The sequence below is a fragment of the Petromyzon marinus genome, chromosome 2, assembly GCF_048934315.1.
Source record: "Petromyzon marinus isolate PM22_M1 ecotype Great Lakes invasive population chromosome 2, UKy_Petmar_22M1.pri1.0, whole genome shotgun sequence".
NCBI classification, from domain to species: Eukaryota; Metazoa; Chordata; class Hyperoartia; order Petromyzontiformes; family Petromyzontidae; genus Petromyzon; species Petromyzon marinus.
This window is the reverse complement of record NC_133668.1, coordinates 8,042,928-8,066,908: the sequence shown is the minus strand read 5'-3', so window position 1 is coordinate 8,066,908 and position 23,981 is coordinate 8,042,928. Positions and strand designations below refer to the sequence as shown.

Below are 23,981 nucleotides of genomic sequence, written 5' to 3'. Positions count from 1 at the left end.
CGGGGTTGTGGGGGGGGGGGATTTCACGGATAAAAAAACCCCATCCACCCCACCTTTACTATGGATAACATTTGGTTCGCGAAAGCCGAACCACGCTAACAAGCGACGGCGAGTTTAGAACGGAGTTGGATTACGCGGAGTTCAACGCGGAACCGGGACCGGGAACCGGATCCGCCGCGCGAACCGGGAACCGGATCCGCCCCGCGAGACACGGTTCCCGCCCACGTGACCCGAAGGTGACTCACAGCTGAGCGGCGTACAGTGCAAGTACAGTGCTGTTGGGGAGAGAGAGGGCATTTGGCGGCAAGGGGGGAGACGAGACGCCGCAGGGGAGAGACACAGAGGAGGAGGGAGGGGGGCGGACGCTAAGGGGGCACGCCGCTTGTCCGTGTCCTGCCCTGACTGCCGCAGGAATTCGCGACCCGACCAGGAGCCGCACGCCACCCTCGCCATGGTAACCGCCTCCTCCATTCTCCCATTCTCCTCGTGCCATCATCATCATCCTCCTCCTCATCATCAACCAGGGCCTTGAACCTGCTCTTGGGTCTCTCCGTGCCCTCCTCCTCCAAGGCCTTCAACATATCCCTGGGTCTCCCTACGCCTTCATCATCATTCGCCAGGGCATTCCACATGCCCTGAGGTCTCCCCGTGCCTTCATCCTCCTCCACCAGGGGCTTCAACACATCCCTGGGTCTCCTCTTGCCTTCGTCCTCTCTCCTCTATCCTCCACGAGATTCATGTTGCCCTTGGATCTCGTCGGGCAAACATCTTCCACTCGAGTACCACGGTTTATCATCATCCTCACGCCCAGGAACTCCATCGTTGTAGCCTCTGATTCTTGGTAATTCTCCCGAATATTATTGTTTCTTTCGGTGAAAATTCAAATTTTTAAATAATAAATTATTATTTTCATTTTGAATTTTCACCGGAATTTTTTTTTCTATCTACGTGACATTACCGAAAGAACCAAAAATATTAATTCCTGCAATCACGAAAGTTTAAATTAAAAATCCTCCCTAGACCTGTTGTACCAAATATTACGCAACCTCATGACTTTATATCTGAAAGCCGGGTCTTTCCCGGCCTTCGCTCCGAGCCCACGTGGGTGCCCGTACGCCCTTCGCGCTCTCTCAAATATACTCGAGACGTCATCCTTGTCAGGGTCTTTATCTTTCGCTATATTTTGAAAATAACATACATTATACATTGCATGGAACTGTTGGTAACATGTTTTAATAACACGATGGCTTTCACACGTTCAAATTTGAATGTCCACGTAAAAATATGATAAAGTTAAGCGTGTGCATTTTTGCTTTCACTTGGCGCTACTGAAACGACAACATTCATGACAATTCCTTCCTTAAATGTAAATGCATACAGTGCATGCGGATCACCACCTTGAAATAAAGTGGAATTTCCCAACCTTCCTTGTACAATTAAACGAGCCATGCCCATCCAACAGTGCCCTTGGGTAAGTGTGACATGGTGATTAGTTTATTAAGGGAAACTCGAGTGGGAGAATGATTTTTAAGATAGGTGCTAAAATACACATTTCAGCCTTGGATTGAATGTCACTGCAAGTTACCATTGCAACTGTGGTAACTGGGAGCTGTACTGACTGACAGCGCAAATAGTTTTGAACTTTCCTTTGTGATGAGAAAATGTTTTAGGGAAAAACTATAGAATCGCATAAAATATGAATGAAAATGTAGGGTAAAAACATCAAGAGAAGATGCACTCTGAGAGAAAATAGATTTTAAAACCTGGGGTGAATAAAACAAATTATATATTAATATATTCACTTAAACATTTTGGTCAACATGTATAAAGGAATTAATTCCATGGAGAAAAAACAACTATGAAATTGTATACAATAATAAGCAACATCACATCCGCAGTCATATTTTTCAGGATTGAAATCTGTAAAATACGCCAATGAAGACACACTTGTTCGTAAGGACACAAGCATTCGCAAATGTTCTTTGTTATCATCTACTGAGTATAACACACATGGAATTAAATCTTTGTACAGACCTGATTTCCCATTAAAAAAAGGATCTGAAGAAACCGCAGCGGCACTGGGAAGCAGAGGTAATGCCGCTGGTCGGTGGCTCAGTCCTCTGGCTTGTGATGATGCAATATCGGTATACCGGTGGTGAATGAACATGTAAGCCACACTGAGAAAATAATAAATCACATCACCACATCACAATGTGAAATATGAGACGCCAATTGAGTCCGGTGCTGATTTATTTGTTATGTATTTTTTGTAGTAATATCGTAATCAAATTGTACAATAATAATGCCATTTGAAATTATGTGAGAATATTAAATATATATTTTATCTCATTATGCTATGGTAAGAGCTCATTGAAATTATTTCCTGAAAATCCTAAATCTTTCACTGTATATGATAATTCTTGAATAAAATCACCTTATTCCCTCTTGGCTTACTTGACCTCACAACATAAAGTGGTCTTTTGATTTAAAGCTTTCGTGACTGCAGGGATTCATATTCTTGGTTCATTCGGTAAAGTAACGTAGAAGGGAAACAATAAAATAATAAAAATACAAAACAATAAAATTCTCACGACGTTTCGACTGCACCACAAGCACTCATCAGGTGTGATTGTACAATAATAATTGTACACCTGATGATTGCTTGTTTTGCAGTCGAAACGTCGTGAGAATTTTATTGTTTTGTATTTTTATTATTTTATTGTTTCCCTTCTACGTTACTTTACCGAAAGAACCAAGAATATAAAGTGGTCTGTTTGATTGATGCGTGATATACGTTTGTTCTGTCCAAGAGTACACCACAGGATTTCCATTTATTCGAGTGTCTAGGTGACCCAACTAGATGGTACCCCTGGTTAATTTGAAACCTTAAACAATGGAAGATTTATTCAATACATTTGAGAGGGTTAACTGTCTGACTCGAGTAACCATAATTCTTTTTGTAAAAAAAATATTTTGCTCATATTTCTTTGAAGTGTAAAAAAAATTAATGCAACAGCATGAAAGGAACGATTTCAACTATTTGCCATACGTGGAACCAATTTGGCCAATAAAGCAGCAAGTCAGAAACTAGAATGACCAAACAACATAATAAACGACCCACACAGTCAAACAGATTGCAAGAAACTGACCTGCACAAGCAGCATGCAATGAAGTGATTTGACCAAAGGAACAGCATGTGAAAATACTGACCTGCTCAATGGTATTAAAGAGAATGCCGTTGCCATTACAGACAGCTTTGGGTAAAAATGAACACACTCATGAGTTCAGTAAAAACACTGTAAAAAACTTGTTTTTTTTACTCCATTAATTGTTATTAAAATATCCAATTTACGTTTTAGGTGCAGCTCACAAAGCGAGCTGACCCAGTGGAGCTCAAAGCCGTCTTCACAAAGGTAATGTTGCACCTTTCAAAAAATAATCGTCATTTTTAAAGTTGCTTCTGTCTCCTCTACCCCCCCCCCCTCCCCAACAATTTGATGCCAAACGTGCCATCGGTGTTATGTCATGAGACGAAGTATCCATTCGGACCTCTTCGCAGAGCATTGCAACCCGTCGCGTTCGAGAATTGCCCACAAAAACAGAAATCACAAAGCTACCTCGATAATGTGCGATGTTGCGTATGCAAGATGGTTATTATGGAACAGTCTGCAACCAAATGCTGGATTTGGTAACGTTAATTCGCAATCCGAGTGGTGTTCACAAGTGGCATTTTAGTACTTGGTAAACTGCATAGTTTACACGGTGTTGTTTTCGGGCAACGTTTGCTATTCAATCTACGCGCCACATGCTCATCTGTTTTTAATACATTCTTTTGCTTGGTGATGTCATGAAAAGGCTAGTCGTGCCATACATAGTTCTCGTCACCAGTCCGCGCACATTGTGTTTGGGTGTCAATGTGGTTTTCAATCACATTTGAAGGGAAAGAAGCTAAATCAAAAGCAGCAATGGGCAAAAATATAGTTGTTTTATGTCAAAAGGTAATTCATCACGAAATTCCCATGCCCTGTATTACAACGAACATTTCAAATTTGACGATGTTCTCAAATAATGGTTTTGAAAATGCCGACCGTCATCGATTACATTATTTAGCTAAAAACAAGTCTAAAGGTTACATCTGTTTAGCTTATGTATGTAATAGCTTTTCTTTTTTTAAGTCCTTCAGCATACGCAGGTATGTGTAAGAATAATAATTCCCTTTATTTATCGAGGAAGGGCTTAATGAGTCTCAGGACTTTATCAGAAGAGTTCTGAATTTTGATATTTTGCCAATTCTATTAATGAGTATTTGGCATGTCAGAAGAAAGCGGAGCACCTGGAGAAAACTTCACATTCAAAGGGCTTAAGCTCTAAATTCCACACAGGTAGATTCAATAGTCCATTGCTATACAACGGTGGCCACTAGGCCAAACCTGTGACATGATATTCCCTGATATTCCCCTCCCAAGTTCCAACCATGTTCAACCATGCTTGGCTTCTGAGATCTGACTAGACCGGGCACATTCAGGGTGATTTATTTAGCCGCTGACATAAATCACCAAACACCAGGCATCTTCAACAAATGCCTGAGCATCTTTTATTAGTTTTTTTATATCTACCTAACTTTTACTGAAAGAACCAGAACGTATCTTTGGGCACTCAATATCCCCATGCCGCTCATCTCAGCAGCAGTTATTTCAGGTGTGCAGATGCGAGCGCGGTGATTTGAGCTTTTGTTGACTCGCAGTACTCGACGGCGCACAAAGATGGGGAACATTACATGACCCCCGAGGATTTTGTACAGCGATATCTGGGCCTCCACAACGAGCACAACTACAACCCACTTACCGTGCGCACGCTGGCCAGCATCGCCGACACCACCAAGGATGGGTGAGTCATCTCTTTTATATCCTCTCAACGGCAAAGGCTGCACCTGAAGTCCTGGCAGCTGCTTGATGGGCATCCACAGCACTGAGCCAAACTCATGTGGAGTTTACGTGTGCCTTCTGCAGCTGCCTGGTTATTTTCTTGCGTTTTTTTGTGATCTATCTATCTATCTATCATGTGCAGCCAGCTGTAAATGTAGACATTTAATGGCTTGTGGCATCATATTTGAAGAGCAGGTCATTCTATGCTGGATTACAGCTCAGAATTTTGCAGTTAATTACCTGTCACTTTAGTATAGTATAGCAAATAAGTGAAATGCATTCGAGACAACGTCGGACAAGGAGATGGAGTGATGAAATCGGTTAATGTGAAAGTTCTGGGTGAGTTATTGCATTTCAGGATCGTGATAGTTTTCTGCAGCTTGGGGATTCATTTACCCAGCAGTGGGTTTGCCTTATCTCATGATAATGATGAACTATAAATTTAATAAAAACAAATACTCTGAAACTGAGTATAGAGCTGTGGTATAGTGGTTACTGCACACTGCATTATGAACCCCATGATCGGAGTTCGATTCCCGGCCACAGCTAATATCAGTGACGAGTGGGATCTAAAGTTGTCTTGGGTCTTCCCCTCTGACAACCCATATGGCCAACAAGGCATCATGAGGGCTTCCGCACACGATTAACAAAGGGTCGTAAATTCCAATTACATTGTTTGGCTACAGTAATGAGTAAACGTGCTACCTACATTCATGAACGTTGGGTAAGTATGTGCTTACGCATGTTTGTCTTTTGATGAGGAAACAATACTGCGAGTTGCCTTAATGAAATCTGCTTAAGTGTTTGCTGCTCTTTATTCAGCAGTAGCTTGATAATGGGCTGTACATTTTAATAATGAAGTAAATATAAAATCATACCCTATCTGCACATAAAAAAAAAACTTTCCTAGTTCCCGCTTAAGGTATGCAGGAGGTAATGGGTTGGATCCCAAACCTGACGCCTTTATATTTGGAGTTTGCATGTTCTCCCCGTGGTCGCATGTATTTTTCTCTGGGTCCTCGCGTTTTTCTTCCACGTTAAAAAAAAAACATGCGTTTAGACAGTATTTGGCTGCTGTAATTTCAACGTGATAAGCAACTTCTTTGGGCTATCATTTGTGGCTAGGTTGCTTCTGAAAAAGAGCTATATAGCTCAGTGGGCCTTACCTGGTAAAATTAAAAATAGTTTTGTTTAGTTTAGGATCTCAATCGGCTTATGTGGTGACAAAAGGACACCAAAATGAAGGAAGGACAAGATCAATGGGCTCGCATAATGTACGTTAATCCCCACCCCCCCCCTCAAGAAGAGCGCACAAGTGTCGTCACCACATCTACGCCTCTATATAAGGAACGAAACAGGTCGACTTCTCCACATCTTTCTGTAGCCTGATGAAGCTAGTTGTAATTACTGGCGAAACGTCGTACTCAGATTGTAAATGTTGTGGCTTGGCCCTCCAACACACCGGTGTGCTGTACTAGTAATAAATTGGCACGTTCTGTTTACGTGACAACCCTTACTAGTTGGCTGTGTCGGATGGTGGCGGGTTTAACGACACATTTATATATTTACGCGATCGAACCAAAAAAAAACCTCTTATGGATGATAGCCTTACGTGTTGAAATGAATGTCTTGTTTAACTCTATGTCTACCCGACACAGGCTGGCTGGGTAGATTGGATCTTGCAAGTGTGTGTGTGTTCACGGTTGTGCTGTTTGTGTTTCCCCGTCCAGGCTGATCTCGTTTCAGGAGTTTTCGGCCTTCGAGTCGGTGTTGTGTGCCCCCGATGCTCTGTTCATTGTGGCCTTCCAGCTCTTTGACAAGGAGGGCAAGGGAGAGGTCACCTTCGGTAAGCCGTGGTTTAAAGCCAAATCGCGATGGCTGACAGATATTGGTAAGACTATATCGCTGAAAAGCAGATGAAATTCCTCAGCGTTTCGAAATGCAGGGCTTCGATCTGATACGCGTGTATGTCTCCCGGTATCTTTATTTTTTTTTCCCTCCCCTTTTTATAGCGGAAAATACTTTTTTTGTTCTGCATGCGTAAGCGCACAATTGCGTGGAAAAGGCAACGCCTGGAAAGACAAACTGTGTTAACCTCTGTAATAGCACAACGCAAAGGTTAGGTACAACTGAACACGAAACTCCATCTGGCAGCAAGGGCTGCACGGTAGGAATCCACTGCTGACCGCATGGCCCCCTTCCAGACTTTTCAGACACGCTGACCGTTTGAAGTTCTATCCTTTTTTTCCTGCTACCGAGAAGAGATTGGGAATATTAATCGGATTGACATGTTTGACACGTCAATTTCCCCGTTTCCGCCGAGAGTAATTTCTCCATTAGAATTGGTGCTGCTGAGGATGGAAGGAGGTGGGGGTCGGGGAGAGGTGGGGGGGGAGTGTGAGAAGTTTGTGGTGTGGTGGGAAGGGGTTTGCAGGCATGGCGAGGGCGGCGGTAAACATGATCTCCCCCCCCTCACGTATTCGCGTTTGCCCTTGTCTCCCCGACACGTCAAATCCGATTACGCAGGACCCCTCTCTCTCGCTTTGCTTCCTGCGCCGCTTTGATTCTGGAGCGTGTAAAAAAAAACATGAGCACGGAGTCCATTATGATGGGGACAGGTCAGACAGCTTCTGATGGTCTCAAATCCCTAATCACTGTGTTTACAGTCCGGTCTCCTAGACTTTACCATCCTGTGCATGAGGCTTTGGGCACCATGTGTGTGTAGGGCCGTGTGTGTGTGTGTTACTGTGCATACCTGAGCTGACTTGGCTTCTCCCAGCCGATATTTAGACTCTCAGGTAAACTTAACCTTGCTTAAGGAGCTTTGCGGCTGGTTGATTTTATAAAACCTCCTGATTTTTATAGTTTTCTTTATTATGACAAATAGAGCCCTTGAAATGCATATGCACCTCATTGAGATTACGTATGTCACACTTCTCAAGCTGAAATGTACAACGTGGAGAAATCCAATGTAGTAAAAACAGTGCCCCACTGGTCTCATGCTCGTACAAACATGGGACCATGCTCATCTCCCGTTTGCAACCCTCTGAGCCAGTGGTGGAAATTCTACATTGCTATGGCAGGGTTAAATATTTATATGCTATCCACTGGCATGTTAAAAAAAGTGCCCATTCATTTATCTTGATGACTATGTTTGTTAGCACGCTCTACTCGTAACCCCCGCAACGTTGAACCAAAGTACCTCACCTTGGGTCATCGCGAGATCCCCGAGTCGGGAGTAAGTCAGCGGATCGAGCGCAAGTTGTGCGACCAACGATTCACCGTAAATCTGCGAGGAAATCAGTCACTCTGGATGCAGTCATGCCGCTCAGCTTTGGCATTGCAAAAATCGTGGCTGGCTTGCGGTGCATAATAATAATAATACTTTCATTTTATATAGCATCATTAATGCAAATAGCATCCCATAACTCTGTACATTAATTATATATAAGAACCAAATCCCAAATATAGAGCCACTACCAAGCACATGAAAAACCCTCCTGCCAAGAAAAAATATAAATTGAACAAACAAATTAAGAAATGGCACCAAAACCAAAAAGCACAATCAACAAAAAGTGCTCGACAACAAACGGCAACAACAACAACAACAGGAAAAACATCCCGGCGCCTACCACGCTTTCGTGGCGGTGGCTGAGCAAGAGTGACGTCGAGGAGCCCTTTTGTGTTTGTCCCTTGGCAGAGGGCGTGAAGGCGGTTTTCAGCCAGACTACGATCCACCAGCACATCCCTTTCAACTGGGACTGCGACTTCATACGCCTGCACTTTGGGCACACACGCGACAAGCGGCTCACCTACGCCGAGTTCACACAGTTCCTGCAGGTGAAACGCGCCTTCCGCATACGCAATCTCAACGTTTTGCCGTTTGTGCGTTCGTACGCAATTTGCGATTCAAAATTCTGGATTTATATGTCGAAATGCAACCGCGTCTCAATACGCTGTGTAAATGAACAGCACACATTTCTTTTGTAACAGTAGAGGCAGTCAGTCAGAGGTCAAGGTGAAATGGAAGGTTTCGTGAGCCTAAACTTAAACTGCATTGGACGGCCAGGGAAAGTGAGTTTCAGAAAGTGAGTTTCAGAAAGTGAGTTTCAGACCATGGGTGCAGCAGAGGAGAATGAGCAGTCATACAATAGTGTGCGCTGAGATTCGATATTTGGTTCAAATGTTCTGTTCAGTGCAAAATCAACATAAAATGATTATCGTCACAATCTCAATGCAGGCATTAACCCATTTTAATGCTTGTGGGCTGGCTTGGATTACTGTACATTTACATTTACACCGATGTTTTTATGCGATAATAGTCATTTAAAAGATTTGCAAACATGAATTTTCTATATGAAAAAATAAGAATAGGTTTTACCCTTTAGGGTTTACCCGTTTTTCACACTTTGATACTGGCAAAACGGTCCCATTATGAATTGGCTATTCCTGCGTTTGAGGCCTGGTTCCTGATTCACATGTTGGCAAATGTTTCAGTCTGATTTTAGGTGAAAACTTCACCAATGTGTCAGTAACCAACAATGCCGGGAATTGCAAAGCCCTATTGGGCATTTCAACAACATTGCATATATGGCCAGATACACTTTCTTTGTCACGTTATTCAGATGATGTGTAAATGATATGTCCTTTAGAAATGTAGCACTTATTTATTAACCAGGTGGCGAGTGATATCTGAACCGGTCCTGAGCGCCCCCACCCCTTTGCCGACCCGCGCTGACCAACGCGGTGAAGTATGGTTCTACGGCTCCCATAACCGACATGTCACGTGGAAAGTCTTTAATCGAGCACTGGATTGACAAAGGAGCCGCGAATTATAATAACTTGATTTAGCCACGGTCATTACTACATACGCTACACATGCATACTGCATTGTCAAACGTTCACTGCAGTTGAGCGAATGCGTGCAGAGATGTGCATGACTCGACTGGAGAACATTACTTGCCAGGTGCCTTTATTGTAGCATGCTTAACAGCTCAGCTGCTTACAGGCAAAACGCAAGAATAATTTGAGATGAGGCAAAGCTTTTCTGGGGCACTCCCTGGCCAGTAGCTTTACAGCGCTGGTGCAATCTGGCTAAAGCCAATGTTTCCCCCCAAGTTTTTTCCGGAGGTGTCACAGTGAGCCTTTCAGTCCCCCGTTAAAGCCCAAATTGCTGCTGCTGCTTGACACTGAAATGTGACACTGCCGAGAGAGCAGGTTCTGGAGTACACGGGAAAGGAATTTGGTTTTAAATTACACTGTGGTTGAAGGAGGAAACCACATTCGGGGCCGCAGAAACAACAAAAAAAACCCAGTAGTTACAAACTTCATTGTGACAGGCTGTCAGCCCAATTCTAGTGGCTCAATGTGCAGCACATACACCCGGCGTTTGGGTAGTGGGGTTGCATTGTAATTTGTTTGCATTCGGGAATGCCAACAGGCAAACAAGGAGTCGGCAACAATGACACGTTACGGCCTGTCCCTTGAGCTTTGTCTCCACAACCACATTTCGAAAGCCCTCATGCTGATTAAGCAAGGACTTGCCAGAGGGGTTGCATTTTAATAAATGAGTTAAGCATCATTTTTAAAGTCTTTGACTAGAGTTACCCTCCGTGTATCCCACAGGTCATATACTTCCCAAAAAAATATTTTTTATGTCAACATATCACACACTTTATCATATGTAAGGCTCATTTAAAAATATCCGCTCCTCTACAACATTTGCAAAAATTGCGTGCACTTTACTTCCCTCATTCTCTTCACTCGGCTGTTGGTTGTTGAGGATATTCTCCCAGTCTTAGTTCTGTTTATGAATGTGTATTTTCTAGTGTGTTTTCAATAGTGGATTGCAAAAAGTACATTTTGAAAAGAAATGTATCGGTTTGCCACACGTTTACCTAACAATGAAAATAAACTTCCAACCCCGTGTGCGTGTCTGTGGCTTTTTGTGCGTACCGGCCGGTGACCGATGAGCCCGCCACTAGTGCCTTATGGTGGCAGCCGCTTAACCAACCAATCGAATGCGCCATGCGTCCCGCACGTTTGCACCTGCCAATTGGTTCAGCCGCTGCTGTCATTTAACCGGAGTCGATTATCGGTGCCGTGACTCTTACAATCGACAATCGAGCTTTTGGAAACATACATAGTTGTAATGGGACTATTTTCCTGCACCTCAGATAAGCACGGTGCGAAAGAAATTCAACATGCAGTACATGCATACATTTCCTTTCTCAATGCGTAGCCCAAGCTGTTGGCTGTGAGTGCGCATTCGATGGGTTTGCTGTCCACCGTCGCGCGCGTGACCTTGTACCCGTTGCGCCTCTCCCCTGGCAGGAGCTTCAGCTGGAGCATGCACGGCAAGCTTTCGCACTTAAGGACTCCAACAAGAGCGGCACCATCCCCGCGCTGGACTTTAATGACATCATGCTGACGATCCGCCCGCACATGCTGTCTCCCTTTGTGGAGGAGAACCTCGTGTCGGTGAGTGTCCCCTTCTCGGGCACCCTCTTCAAACACACACAACACATGACTCAACCGGCGCAGTAATCCCAGTGCATGTGTTACTCCGATTAATGCGGTTTGGCTACGTACAGTGCGAAAGAAGTTCAAAATACATCCTCACTCGCCCTGTTGTTTGGTTTCACTTGATGGTTGTGTTTAATAGTTTTTTTACTGCAATTTATGCTGCTTGTTTCACTCTTTCGTCTGGAGCTGCTTCTGTTTCTCTCGCAATGGCAAAAGTAGAATGTGCGCTCATGGTTTCGATACAATGACGTGAGAAGAGGCTTGCGATCGAGCTGCAAGACCAAGTAATCGGGGGGGAGGTTAAAACATTTTGGCAAGGACATGTTTGTTATTTGTAGACACATGGACTCATGTCACAATATTTGCTAAGTGCAGTAGCCCTTAACATCACTGCATATACAGTATATATATAGTTTATTAATGAACAATGAAAGCACTTTGGTGTGTCACCGTTTGTCTCAATCTCATCAAACAAAATCCTTCGATCTAAATCTGTCGTATGTTCTACCCACTACATGTTCAGCCATTCCGTGCACCCCACCCTCTCCCCCCCCCCCCCCCCCCCCCCGCATCTGATGCCATCCACGTCGCTACTGATCTGTGCGAATGCCCGTTGCCACGGCAGGCTGCTGGCGGCGCGACTTCCCACCAAGTGAGCTTCTCCTACTTCAACGCCTTCAACGCTCTGCTCAACAACATGGAGCTCTTCCGCAAAATCTACAGCACATTGGCTGGCTCGCGCAAGGACGTCCAGGTCACCAGAGGTACCCGCCCGCGCAACGCTTCATCGTCCCCCCCCCCCCCCCCCCTCATTTAGGGGTCACCTCGTTCTGCGTTGTTAACTCGATGAATTGGATTACTTTCATTGTGGAATGACGTGCCATTAATTTTTTGGGGGGAAATGTGCAGACCCATTGCCTTTTCGATGATACCTGTGGCAGGGCTGTGGCCGTTTAATTGTGGTGAATGTCCGGTGTGACTGCAGAGGAGTTTGTGCTGGCCGCCCAGAAGTTTGGCCAGGTGACTCCGATGGAGGTGGATATTCTCTTCCAGCTGGCTGACCTCTATGAGCCAAGAGGGTACGTGGCCCCGCAACTCTTACAGATGTCACATTTTTGCATTCTCACTCCTAGGTAATGACTTCACAAACTATGCCTCAACGATGCTCACCCTTTCTTCATTAACACAACTTGCTCGTCAGCTTTGTTGGTTCAGTGGGGTTTTTATAAAATTCCAATCAGATTGTTCAAGAAACTATAAAACTTGAAATATTTGTATTTTACCAGATTAAGGCCCACTGAACTATACAGCTCTTTTTCAGAAGCGACCTGGCTACAAATGACAGCTCAACAAACTGGCTTATCACGTGGGAAATGTATTGCAGCTAAATACTCTAAATACATTTTTCTAAATGTCAAAGGAAAAACTGGAGGATCCGGATAAAAATCCATGCGACCACGGGGAGAACACTAAGCTCCACATATATATAGGCGTCAGGGTTAGGATCGAGCCCACGGCTTCCTGTGTATCAGGCGTGGTAGTTACCATCTCACCACCGCGACGCCCTAGTGTGTATGACCAGTATGGCTAAATTACCCCCACAACTGACATGGCATGGGGGGAATATGCAGCAGTGGACTGGAAAAGGGCTCTACATGTATATACATGTGAGCAGGTTGCACCTGAATCCACATTTGCAGTGCACCTTTTTACCGATTCTTGACGCACTGCGGTATGCTCTGGTCTTGCAGTCGTGTGATCATGACCGACATCGAGAGGATAGCTCCACTGGAAGAGGGCTCGCTTCCCTATAACTTGGCTGAGGCACAGAAACAGGTGAGCAGTCGACAGTTAGCTGGCCTTTTCACTCTGCTGGCCACCACCAACTGGTTTTGTGATCACAACTGGGTTCATGCCTTACCATTTCAGAGCCCCATCTTGAAATGTTGCTTCCGATTCTTTGCAAAGTAACAATCATGTTTCGCGTTACACGTACAGTTTAAACCTGTCATTGCTGCTATATCATAATTGCATAAATGTGCTTGGTGAAATTATTTGTCAAACCCAGTATTGAGGTCACTGCATGGCGACTGTGTCAATTCACAAAATTGCCTGCATTGTTATGTAATAACACTTGTGAGTGCTGCATGACCTTTTGATTAATGCATGACAACTGCCAAAAAATGTAGAGAAAAATATTAACACTGAGCACGAGATATTGCTCATATTGTGATGACGATTCATCCCCAAAATGAAACGTTACATATTCTAAAGTTAAGCTCACTTGGGGGTTGAGGGAGCGATGAAATGTGCAACGTTGGCAGCACCAAAGGTGTGGTGCAGGTAGACGTGACCGGTTCTGGGCAGCCTGAGATTAGCATTCCTGGCCACGCTTCCTGAGAGCTAATTGACCCCGGCTGGTTGGCTATTACCCAGAGGTCACTGAGCCCAAGAGGAGGTTTTAAAAGAGACTCGTGTCCAGTACAAGCACCCACTCATTGTACGTGGCTTTCACTGCCTGGGTGATTTGACGCATTACTCGCCTTCATTGGTTCAAGTAGTCCACGACAAGAGGGTGTAAGAATGGACCTTTGCCGCCTTAATGGATAAACATAAAGTTAAAACACTTAATTTATATAACACGATTGTGTAGTTAAATTCAAATGAGCAAAATCTAAAATGTCATCTCATAATTGTCTAATTTTAGACTTGTTCAAAACATCAAAAGCAACATCTGAAATGTTATCATTTGTGAATAAAGCCACTAGCTTTTATCTACGGGGTGGAGCAGTGGCGCAGTGGTTAGTGCACTGCGGTATACATCCGGACATCTGCCCGTGTCGAACATTAGTGGCGAGTTATGTCTGAACCAGTCATGGGCGCCCATCCACCACCTCTTCACCAAACTTCACTGACGAATGTGGTGAAGTATGATCCAATGACCCCCACGACTGAGACACTGTGGGGAGACCTGCATCCACCACTGGATTAGCGAATGGCTGCAAATTATTCAAGGCCTTGTGATTCCCAGGTCTCCCTTATTAATAAAAATATCCCCGTCTCTTGAGTTCTCAACTGGTTTAACAAATCAAACGTTTAATTATTTTATTTAGCCACCCTTTTACTAACTTTAAGCCATGTATTAGTTCTGCCATGCCATTTTCATTGATTTGTTTGTGGTTGTGGAGTATATAACATGAAGCAAAAATATATTTGCAAAGTTAAGTACTTCTGTGTGTATATTAATCCTGTACAGTGGCATGGATGCATTTCAATCCATTAGTTATGTGTGTGGATTACGTTTATCCTGTAGCACAAGGAATGATTTAGATTTTTTTTGTTGCACAAAGACTTTATTATAATATTGCTACATTGAAAGTACTGCCAGTGAAAAAGTTTTAATGGCTTAAGTGCCAGCTTAAGTGTGTATACATCAGAAAACCCTGCTCATTAGGTGTGGCTTAAAAGCCTCTTTTTTCCATTCGGAGAAGATTGCAACAAATCTTCCGCGGTTGCCCAGCTTTGCGAGACCTGCGCGACAAGCGGCCGCAGTCTTGTTTACTATTGGGGGTGTGTGTCCGTCTGCCGGTTCCTGCATACCTCTTGGTATGCAGGAACCGTGTGCCTGTGTTCCCACACTAAAAATCTCAAGACCGTTTGAACTCCCCCCTTTTGTTTTATTTTTAATGTCTGACGTCCAGTCTCCCCTCCCCCCGCGGGGGAGCTAGCCGGATTACAGAGCGCACAGCAGAGGCGCTTACCTGCCCCATCTCCCCACCTCCTTAGCCCCCAGTTCTCAGGGAACAGGTGTGCGCGCCATCCCCGTGTCTAATCCCGGGCGCTTGCTGGGATTTTCTCGCTCGATAAAGCATTACCAGGGGGCTGTGTTAACTCGGTTAGAATAAAGAGCGCAGCGGGGTCATAAAGACTGTGCCCGCCAGCTACAGGCTCCTCCCTGCATTCCCGCAGCGCTAGGCTCAGCTCAGCACGCGTCCTCGTCGCTGCATGGAATTTCTTGCATGAGTCATCAGGGACACTCCATGCATCACTGCCACCACTGTCAACATTCAAAGGGGCGCCCATTTAAATGTAATTACTATAATTTGCTGTTTTTCATGGGGGTTGTTTGACCATACTTCACCCCATTCTGGTCAATGCAGGTTGGTTAAGTGGCGGGGGGCCCAGGACGGGTCCGGAGATTGCTCGCCACTCATGTTAGCCTTGACTGGGAATCTAATTCAGGTTGCCGGCTTTGGAGCGCAGTGCACCCACGTAAAATAAATACCAGGCGAAGTGAATTAAAATGATTAAATTAGAAAAATTATTGTTGACCCGTTTAACCAATTAACATTTTGATCAATTGCCCTGAATTAAACTGCATGAGCCCTTATAAAGGACTTAAAAATGGACTGATCGTTGTAACAAGAGTGGACTATATATGTTATTATATTTGTTTTGCTGTCCACAATTTGCAAACGTATAAAATTGGCTATGTTCAGATAAGTCGCATGCAGATGTGTTGTGCCGCCTTTTGATCTGCGTTTGGTGTTTGTGCAACACCACAAACGCACCTCCAATTAGCACGGTTGGCTACGTACGGTGTGAAAGAAGTTCTACATACAACAGCAGCATCAGTTGCAGCAGCCTTACCATGTAATGGCGGCGCTGACGCTGCTGCTGCAACATTCATTCAACAGTCATCATTCTCCTTACGCCTTCTCAGTTGCATATGATGCAGGTTTCACCATTTGAACCTGGATTTCAGTTAAATCCTTTGATGCATTCCTGTTCTAAAGCTTTCCTGGCCATCTCTTGGAGAATGCTGTGTTTTGATGGCTCATTTTTTGTTTTCAATGCGTCCAGGCAATGTTTCTGTTGGCCTATGCTGACCTGTTTCTACCTTGTTGTGCCGTGTTCCCAGCATGCACCAGACAAGTCGAGACCCATCCTGCTCCAGGTGGCCGAATCCGCTTACAGATTTTCCCTGGGCTCAGTCGCTGGAGGTACGAGTTGACACCAAGAGTCTTATTTGTACAATTTCAATTATTTCCATGTTTTAGATTTCGAAAGACATAAAAAAATAAGTCATGTACATTCCAAATAAAGGATTATGTCGGAATATTCACCAACAATGTGGTCGCGCCCGTTGTTAACTCACTGCGCTGTGAACCTGGTGACATGACTTTGATTGTCAACCACGGCTAACGTCAGTGACAAGTTACATCTTAACCGGTCTTCGCCTCAATCCCCCTTTCACTGACCCACACCGACTAGTGTGTGAAGTATTTTCAAATAACTCCCAGTGCGAGAAGGCCTTCGACTTGCAGTAAATCGACAAACGGCTGACAATTTTTTGTTTAGTTTACTGTCGTTTCTATTTACGGTAGAATTTTATGCAACCAGCGCACCAATGTTTGTATGGCTTGGCAGCACCCACAACCATAACTACGAGCTAGCTATCTTCCACGAACTCCGACCGGCAGTGTTGACAACAAGTTTCTCCTGCCGGCTACTACCGATGTCATGCCTTTGCTTGTTGCAGCCTTCATATACATTTTACTTATTTAATGATAAAATATACCAATGTCACAATCACATCTCCATTGCTTCGTGCATTGATTTCTTGAGTCGCTGCGAGACGTGTTTTAAACACTTAATAAGCTGTACACTACCGATCACAGATTCGGGACATTTCTGTATCCAACAATTCACTACACAAAGATAACATCTGATCTCTTAGTCAAATATTCTATTTTTGCAAAGGTCGCGCATGTGTTCATTCAATCCCTGCCATCGGGTAAGTTTTACGTGTAAACCTGACCCCATAATATCCAGATGGTACACATTGGCAAGCGTGCTTCAGCAGCGCATATGAATCCATACATTGTTTTCTCTGTGCTTTACCAGTCCAACTCATAACATCCCCATCGTAACATTTCATTAATTTGATGTTGGCCAAACATCGCGCGCAGGACCCTCCTGAATAAGAGCCTTTGGCCCCGGTGTGGCTTAAATAAGTTATTGTTTTATCTCACAAACTAGTTGGCTAACTAATTAGCACCGGTAGTTTTTTAATCAATTAATATTGTGCCACATCTATACCTGTTTTATCAAGTAATAACTATTATTATATATCGTGTGTACAAACAGCACAGCCATTATATTTCAGTTGGTTCACGATGGGGTGTTTTTTTTATAACCCCCGTCGCGTGTTAGGAAGGCTTGGACCTCCGTGCTCTGTGTACTCGTTTGCGCCCGCGGCCACGCATGTGCGTGTGTGGCAAGTATTTTGAGTTTTTTCATTGCGTCTGTCAGTATGCATCTCCCGTGCTTGGCTCCAGTCTGTCTTGGCCTGCAGAACCACAATAAGGCCATACAGTCGACCCTCTATGCAGACTCCCACTGCCTTCCAAAGACCCTTTGTGTCTCGCCATGTATTCAGAGCCATGCTAGTCACTTAGAGTGCACTGGGTAGTTTTGTACGCTGTGAATATGTCCCTGTGGGTCAAGTTACTGATGTCTTTCCTAGGTTTTCTTTTATTTCCCCAATGGTAATATTGTTGTGCAAGTCTTAATATTACACTGTAATTTCCCCCCCCCACCCCTTACCAATACAATATTCAGTTTGGTTACATTTCTGCCAATAAGTGGAAAATCTGAGTCACCAGGAGCAGCTCCTATTGTTATTTTGTCATCTTAGAGCTTGTGGAGCCATTTAAAAAGTTTAAAAAAACCCTTGAAATCTATCATGATATTGGCGTAAACACATGAAGCTAACAACATACGTAATATTGTTTTGCTCGTAAAAAACGTTTTTAACAGCGTAGCAAGAGTTTGCCGGATCTCTTACATTTATTATGGTGATTTTATCTCCCGGTGTGGCAGTGGAAACAGAGCATGCTTTTTGTAAATTCCCCACCCACCTCTGTCCACTCAGCAGTACGAATGGGTACACCACCATTAGTCAATCGACAGGTTGCATGTGGAGGAGCAGAGCGCGGGTACTCCCACCTCTTTCTGGCCAGCTTGGAAGAGTAGGCCAAAACACCCACTCGAGGGAACTGTCTGTAACGCCCTCTAGCGGGGAGGCCCTTCCGACAACAGTGGAGTGAGCGAACAAATGCAGGGGCTGCACCTTGCATTCACGCGTCATCTCCTCTTTGTGCCCATGCACTCCTCTTGTCCCGCCAGTGTCGCCCCTTCTCCACCTCTTCTCTGCTCTCTAACCCCCCGTGCCTTGTTTTTCTCACAACACGTCTTGCCCCCCCCCCCCACCTCCCCTCCCCTCCCTTCCCCCCACTTGATCGTACCCTCGTACCCCTCCCCTCGGTCCTGGCGATGCCTCGCGGCGGTGCGGCATCGCGCCCCAGCTGTGGGCGCCACGGCGGTGTACCCCATCGACCTGGTGAAGACGCGCATGCAGAACCAGCGCTCGTCGGGCTCCTTCGTGGGCGAGCTCATGTACAAGAACAGCTTCGACTGCTTCAAGAAGGTCGTGCGCTACGAGAGCGTCTTCGGCCTCTACCGCGGTGAGCAGCAGCCCCCCAATCCCCCCCCCCCCCGCGCCAATCCCCCCCCACCACCGCCGCCGCCGCCGCCGCCGCCCCCTTGCCCATCCGCCTCGCAAGGCAGCCCTGCGTGTGCCGCGCGCCCGCTACAATTCCACGCAACCCATCCTCTGATGCACGGGTGACCCACGCGCTCGTGCAAATGAGACCTTGAATTGGCACGGTTGGCTACTTTCGCTGCGAAATAGGTTTAGCGTACACACGTATGTACGATCCTGGTCTCTTTTGAATTCTCGCTGGCACTTGGTTGAACACAATCAACTTGAATGCGGAGCCCTTTTGTAAATTACACTGCTGGATTGAGGGCCTCCCACCCACGCCGTGAGGGTCGTGAGGGTTGTTTGAGCGTGCTTAACCACGCGGATCCGTGTGGGTTGTGCAGTCGCTGAGCATGAATTTGGAAGCTCGTAAGTACAGTACAATGGATGGATTTTTTCTCTCTTCTGTGCTCTGGTGCCCACCACGTAGCCCGCACGCCCTACGATAACCTGTTTGTGAATGGTGGTCACCCATAACCAGCACTGTCCAGGCTCAACTCTTCCTTGGCTCCTGAGATCTGATGAGGTTGGGTGCATTCCGGGTGACTTGGCTAGAGTTATAGATTCGGTCACCAAATTGCGCATCGGATTGAAATGAATCAAAAGCTCCCCGTGATTTGTGTAAGCTTTGCGTATTTTTCAGCATGCGGGTAGAAGGTGAGGAGAGGCAGGAAGGAATGAGAGAGAGAGAGAGAAGTAGCCAAACCCCAATGCATCTTACACTTGGCTTCCCCACATCCCCCACCTTCTGTTTCTGCCTCACTCTGGGAATATACACTCAGCAAAGCTTGGCACAGAGAAGCACGCTATAAATGCTTCATCTTGTATCCCTTGGCCAAACGCCTGTGTGTGTGGGTGTGGGGTGGGGGGGGGTAGTGAGAGGAGAAGGATTGGGGGGAGGTGGGCGAGTCGAAGTTTATGATGAAAATGTAGATGGGAGGGGGTGAGGGAGATTATAAAGAACAAAAAACCCGAAATCCCCATTTGATGATTACAGCGCCATCTACTGAATGCGACGGGGGGGGGGCGGGGGGCGCTGGGGATGGGTATCCCGCACATCCGTTGCAATCGTTATCACGTCGGGGATGGGTTACAGGTGATGGACAGGCGGGCGAGCGTCTGGGGGCCAGGCGGCATGCCTGCCACGGGTCGCCACGCACTCACCTTTGCCGTTGTGCTCCGGGTAGCCGTGACGTGGGGCAAAAAAACACCCGGGAGGAAGTCCTGAAACAGGGGGCACAAGAGGCGACTGTCTGTCCTCCCGATTCTTTTTTGCTTTTTTTACGCTCACGCGCTCGTGTCTGTGTGTGGCTGCACACGGTTTATTTACACCCACCACTCATTCACTTTCCCCCATTGCTTCCCAGCGAGCCGATCAACTGGGCAGAACCGGTTTACTTTTCCCCCCATTCAGTCCACTATACCGAAGGTGATGTTGTGTGTTAGCGTTCTTCAGGCTACAATCCGGTTTAATTGGTGTACAGGATTCTGGGTGGTGTTTTTTTTTTTACGCAATCCCAGGGGGACACCCTTTGCATCCGGTGTCTCGTCAAGCACGTTTCTGCTGTCAAACTTTCCCGGGCAATAGATTTGTCCCTGTTCGTACACGCGCACCTTTTGAGCACAAGAGTGTGTTTTTGCCCGTGCGTACTAAACTCCTTGGATGCCCTGTCAAACCCCAATGTTTAGTTTTCTATCGAAATGCGGGAGACGTTTACGATGAACGTTGAAAATGACCTTACAAAAAAATCACAGCAATAATGTTGAGTGTTTTCATCTGTCAATATCATAACGAAGTCCAACATGTCGACCACACACGTTAAATGACAGTGTTCCCTTGTTATTCACAAACTTGCTTTCCGTGATTTTGGCTACCTGTGAATCACAACTGGAACAACACTCCCGCATCAAGAGAGAAGAGTGATGAGAGAAAATGTGATGCGAGAAAGTAATGAGAGAAAAAGCTTATTTACGTACTTATTTAAGGTATCGATTTAAAGCTTTCGTGACTGCAGGGATTCATCTTCTTGGTTCTTTCGGTAAAGTCACTTTACCGAAAGAACCAAGAAGATTATTTGAGGTAATTAATTAAAAAAAAGTGCCGATATCATTATCCGCAAAATTTGCTGTTCACGAGCGTCTCCGGAACGCATCCCTCATCGCGAATAGCGAGGGAATACCGTTTCCATTTGCGTGTCTGTGTCATCTTTAGGTCTGATTCCTCAGTTGCTTGGCGTGGCGCCCGAAAAAGCCATCAAGCTCACTGTGAGTAACGACACTTCCCATCGCCTGGCTGTGCAAACCCTTCGCTTAGCTTCGCACACAGGCCTTTGCGTTGTCCAAGTGAGGTCTCCCGGCTCGGGCTGCATGTGTGGAGAATTTCTTGCCTCAAGATTTCTGCCATGCTTCTACTGCGAGAACCCTCGAGTGGGCGAACGTGTGCGAGGACATATATATGCTCAACACTCGCTGCATAACCCAGAAGACCACACAGGAATGTATTTGCCATGCAAAAGCAATACACATCTCACTTAAGCAAATTATGTCGCTGGGATTTTTGCCAAAAGCAACGTTCGCGTCTCGTCAAATGTCATTGGCTTTGCTCAGAGCAATAGAGAAACTGTTTTAAATTGAAATGGTATTTTATTTTAAGAATCCTGTTACAAGTGCTTTTGCGATGCAATAACTCATTAAAGGGTGTGTATGAAACAAAGCGATCGCAATTCATGGCATTCTTACACACACGTTTGTACGTGCACAAATCCCCTCTTTGGCGTTGTTATCAAAACAGCTAAATACATTTCTGGTGCCATTACATTTTGAGCGTGCGAGTAACGCCAGCTCTAACGACAGCCCGTGGCCAAAACGACGGTTTAAAGGGGGGGACACGATGTTGACCGGCGAGCGCACTCGGTGGCTGATGAATTACGCTTAGGCGAAACTGTTAAGGCAATAAGCGAACGGTCGCCTCGGCGTGTTTTCCAGGTGAACGACTTGGTGAGGGACAAATTCACGAAGAAGGACAGCTCCATCCCTTTGATCGCGGAAATCATTGCTGGAGGCTGTGTAAGTATCGGGTGTTCCTCGTTTTAACCTTCCCTTGGCCCTCCTCCTCCACCCCTGTGAGCAGGGTGGGTGCCCTGGAAACAGCAGTTTAAACAAAAGAGAGCGATTCCTGAGAGCTGGTGGGGCTGTGGGCTCCTCACCTTGTCATTTGTTTAGGCTCAGAAAATAATTCTAGCCTTGGAATTTTTGCAATGTGCCCCCCCCCTCCCCCATTAATTCTGTTCCAATAAAAATAAATCAAATGTAGTATCGGTGCGGTTTTTTACATCGGAAAATGTAAAACATGTTTTAGTCATCCAAAACTTATCATTGATTTATATTGTGCATTTGCATGCGCATAGGTAATGTCCATCAACTCAGAATAAACATTGTTGTGTACATCATCCACAGTCCGTTTTGTCAATTGTTCCCCATGCCACGTTGGGGTTATACTCACCGAGCTGGTCAGTGCTGACTAATGAAGGCGGGTAGCATAGAAAGTACACCACAAAATGTATTTTGCTGCACTGCCTCCTTGCTGTCCACCACGTTGCCTCACAACCACCTATGACAACCTGGCATGCATGGTGTTTGCCCATCCAAGAACTAACCAGACTAACAAGCTAGCTTTGTGTCCAAGAGCTGACACGATCGGTCATATTCCAGGTAATTTGGTCGAAGGCAACATTGTTATAGCGTTGTTCATTTCTGCATCACAGACCTGATTTAACTCTTGATAGCCCTATTGTTCTCTCTGTGCGTGATCTCATCTCTGTCGTCCCATAGTAAATCACACCCAGGTAGAGAATGCCACAAATGCCACACTCGGGTACCCCTGTCAATGCAGCCCATCATTCAGCAGAGCATGATGGGTAAAATCTGAGAGCGAAGGCAGTGACTGAAAGGTCTTCTGGCCGCAGCCGTAATCGGGTGACAGGGGGCACACCCTCTGACCTCCGGGGATGGTGGTGGGGGGGTGGTCGTGGCAGTTTGTCCAGGAGCGTACTGGAAGGTAGGGAGCAGCCAGGCAGACACTGGCTTAGCCTGCTCGGGGAGTGATCGTAGACAGGTGTTATTTTCCCAGCGGTTGGTGCCAGGGACCCTGGCTCCCTTTGTAACCTGGGGGTCCACCTGTGTGTTCAATGGGAGGTGTGGTGGACCTGTCGGGCCAAACCCCTGCCAACCTCTCTGTAGCTCTCTGCTCTTTCCTCCTCCTCCTCCCCACCACCACCCATAGCCTCCGGCAGCCGTCGTGTCTGTGTGTGCATGCCCCTGGAATCTGGTCACCTGTCATCACCTGCTGATGTAAGGTGGATGGAATGGCAGAGGCAGCTCGAAGCCTCCAGGCAATGCAGGGCGGGGAGGGGGGGGGCTTTTCTCTAACTAATTGATGATGTGATGAGCTTGTCACTGGGTTTAATTTTTAATTAAGCGTGAGGGTATTGGGCTGGTTAAAGCAACTTTGCCGCCTGTCCCCAAAAATGTACCCCTTTGTCGTTTCACAGCGTGGGCTCGTGAAGAGGGACATTGTACGCCCCGGTGTGGAGCAGGGGCTAAGAGGGGGTTATCATATTTCACATGAACTCTAAATCGTTCCTCAACATAATGTTGTCGGTGGATTTTAACCTTTAAATGAACTTTGCTTCGTGTGTTGATTAAATAAAACTGTTCCCTTCATTTAAACAAAAAAAAACCATAGTGATGCATTTATAAATTAAACATCGTGGAGAAAAAAATGCTAGTTCTGAAAATATAATTAGTAGAGAATCCTGCAAAAGCATGAATACATTCCTTGCCTTAAAAGCAATAAAGCAGGCCTGTCTAAAACCTCTCACTTCCATTTTTTTCTTAACAGTTTAGGACTGACAACTAATTTGTAA

General features: G+C 45.6%; 1 protein-coding gene across 2 annotated transcripts in view; it reads left to right on the top strand.

The window, feature by feature from the left end:
* The first annotated feature begins 207 nt into the window (after nt 1–207).
* LOC116948377 (electrogenic aspartate/glutamate antiporter SLC25A12, mitochondrial-like) overlaps nt 208–23,981 on the top strand; it is a 34,777-nt gene continuing 11,003 nt past the window's right edge. The window contains exons 1-13 of one of the 2 annotated variants that reach the window (XM_032964996.2): nt 208–454; nt 3,360–3,413; nt 4,745–4,887; nt 6,656–6,771; nt 8,626–8,765; nt 11,259–11,405; nt 12,076–12,214; nt 12,436–12,529; nt 13,202–13,286; nt 16,372–16,453; nt 18,821–18,979; nt 21,269–21,321; nt 22,042–22,122. In XM_032964996.2, the coding sequence (XP_032820887.1) occupies nt 452–454; nt 3,360–3,413; nt 4,745–4,887; nt 6,656–6,771; nt 8,626–8,765; nt 11,259–11,405; nt 12,076–12,214; nt 12,436–12,529; nt 13,202–13,286; nt 16,372–16,453; nt 18,821–18,979; nt 21,269–21,321; nt 22,042–22,122 (1,296 nt within the window). In that variant the 5' untranslated portion in view covers nt 208–451. Of the gene's footprint in view, nt 455–3,359; nt 3,414–4,744; nt 4,888–6,655; nt 6,772–8,625; nt 8,766–11,258; nt 11,406–12,075; nt 12,215–12,435; nt 12,530–13,201; nt 13,287–16,371; nt 16,454–18,820; nt 18,980–21,268; nt 21,322–22,041; nt 22,123–23,981 lie in introns of those variants that run through there. The other variant, XM_032965005.2, reaches the window with a different exon arrangement.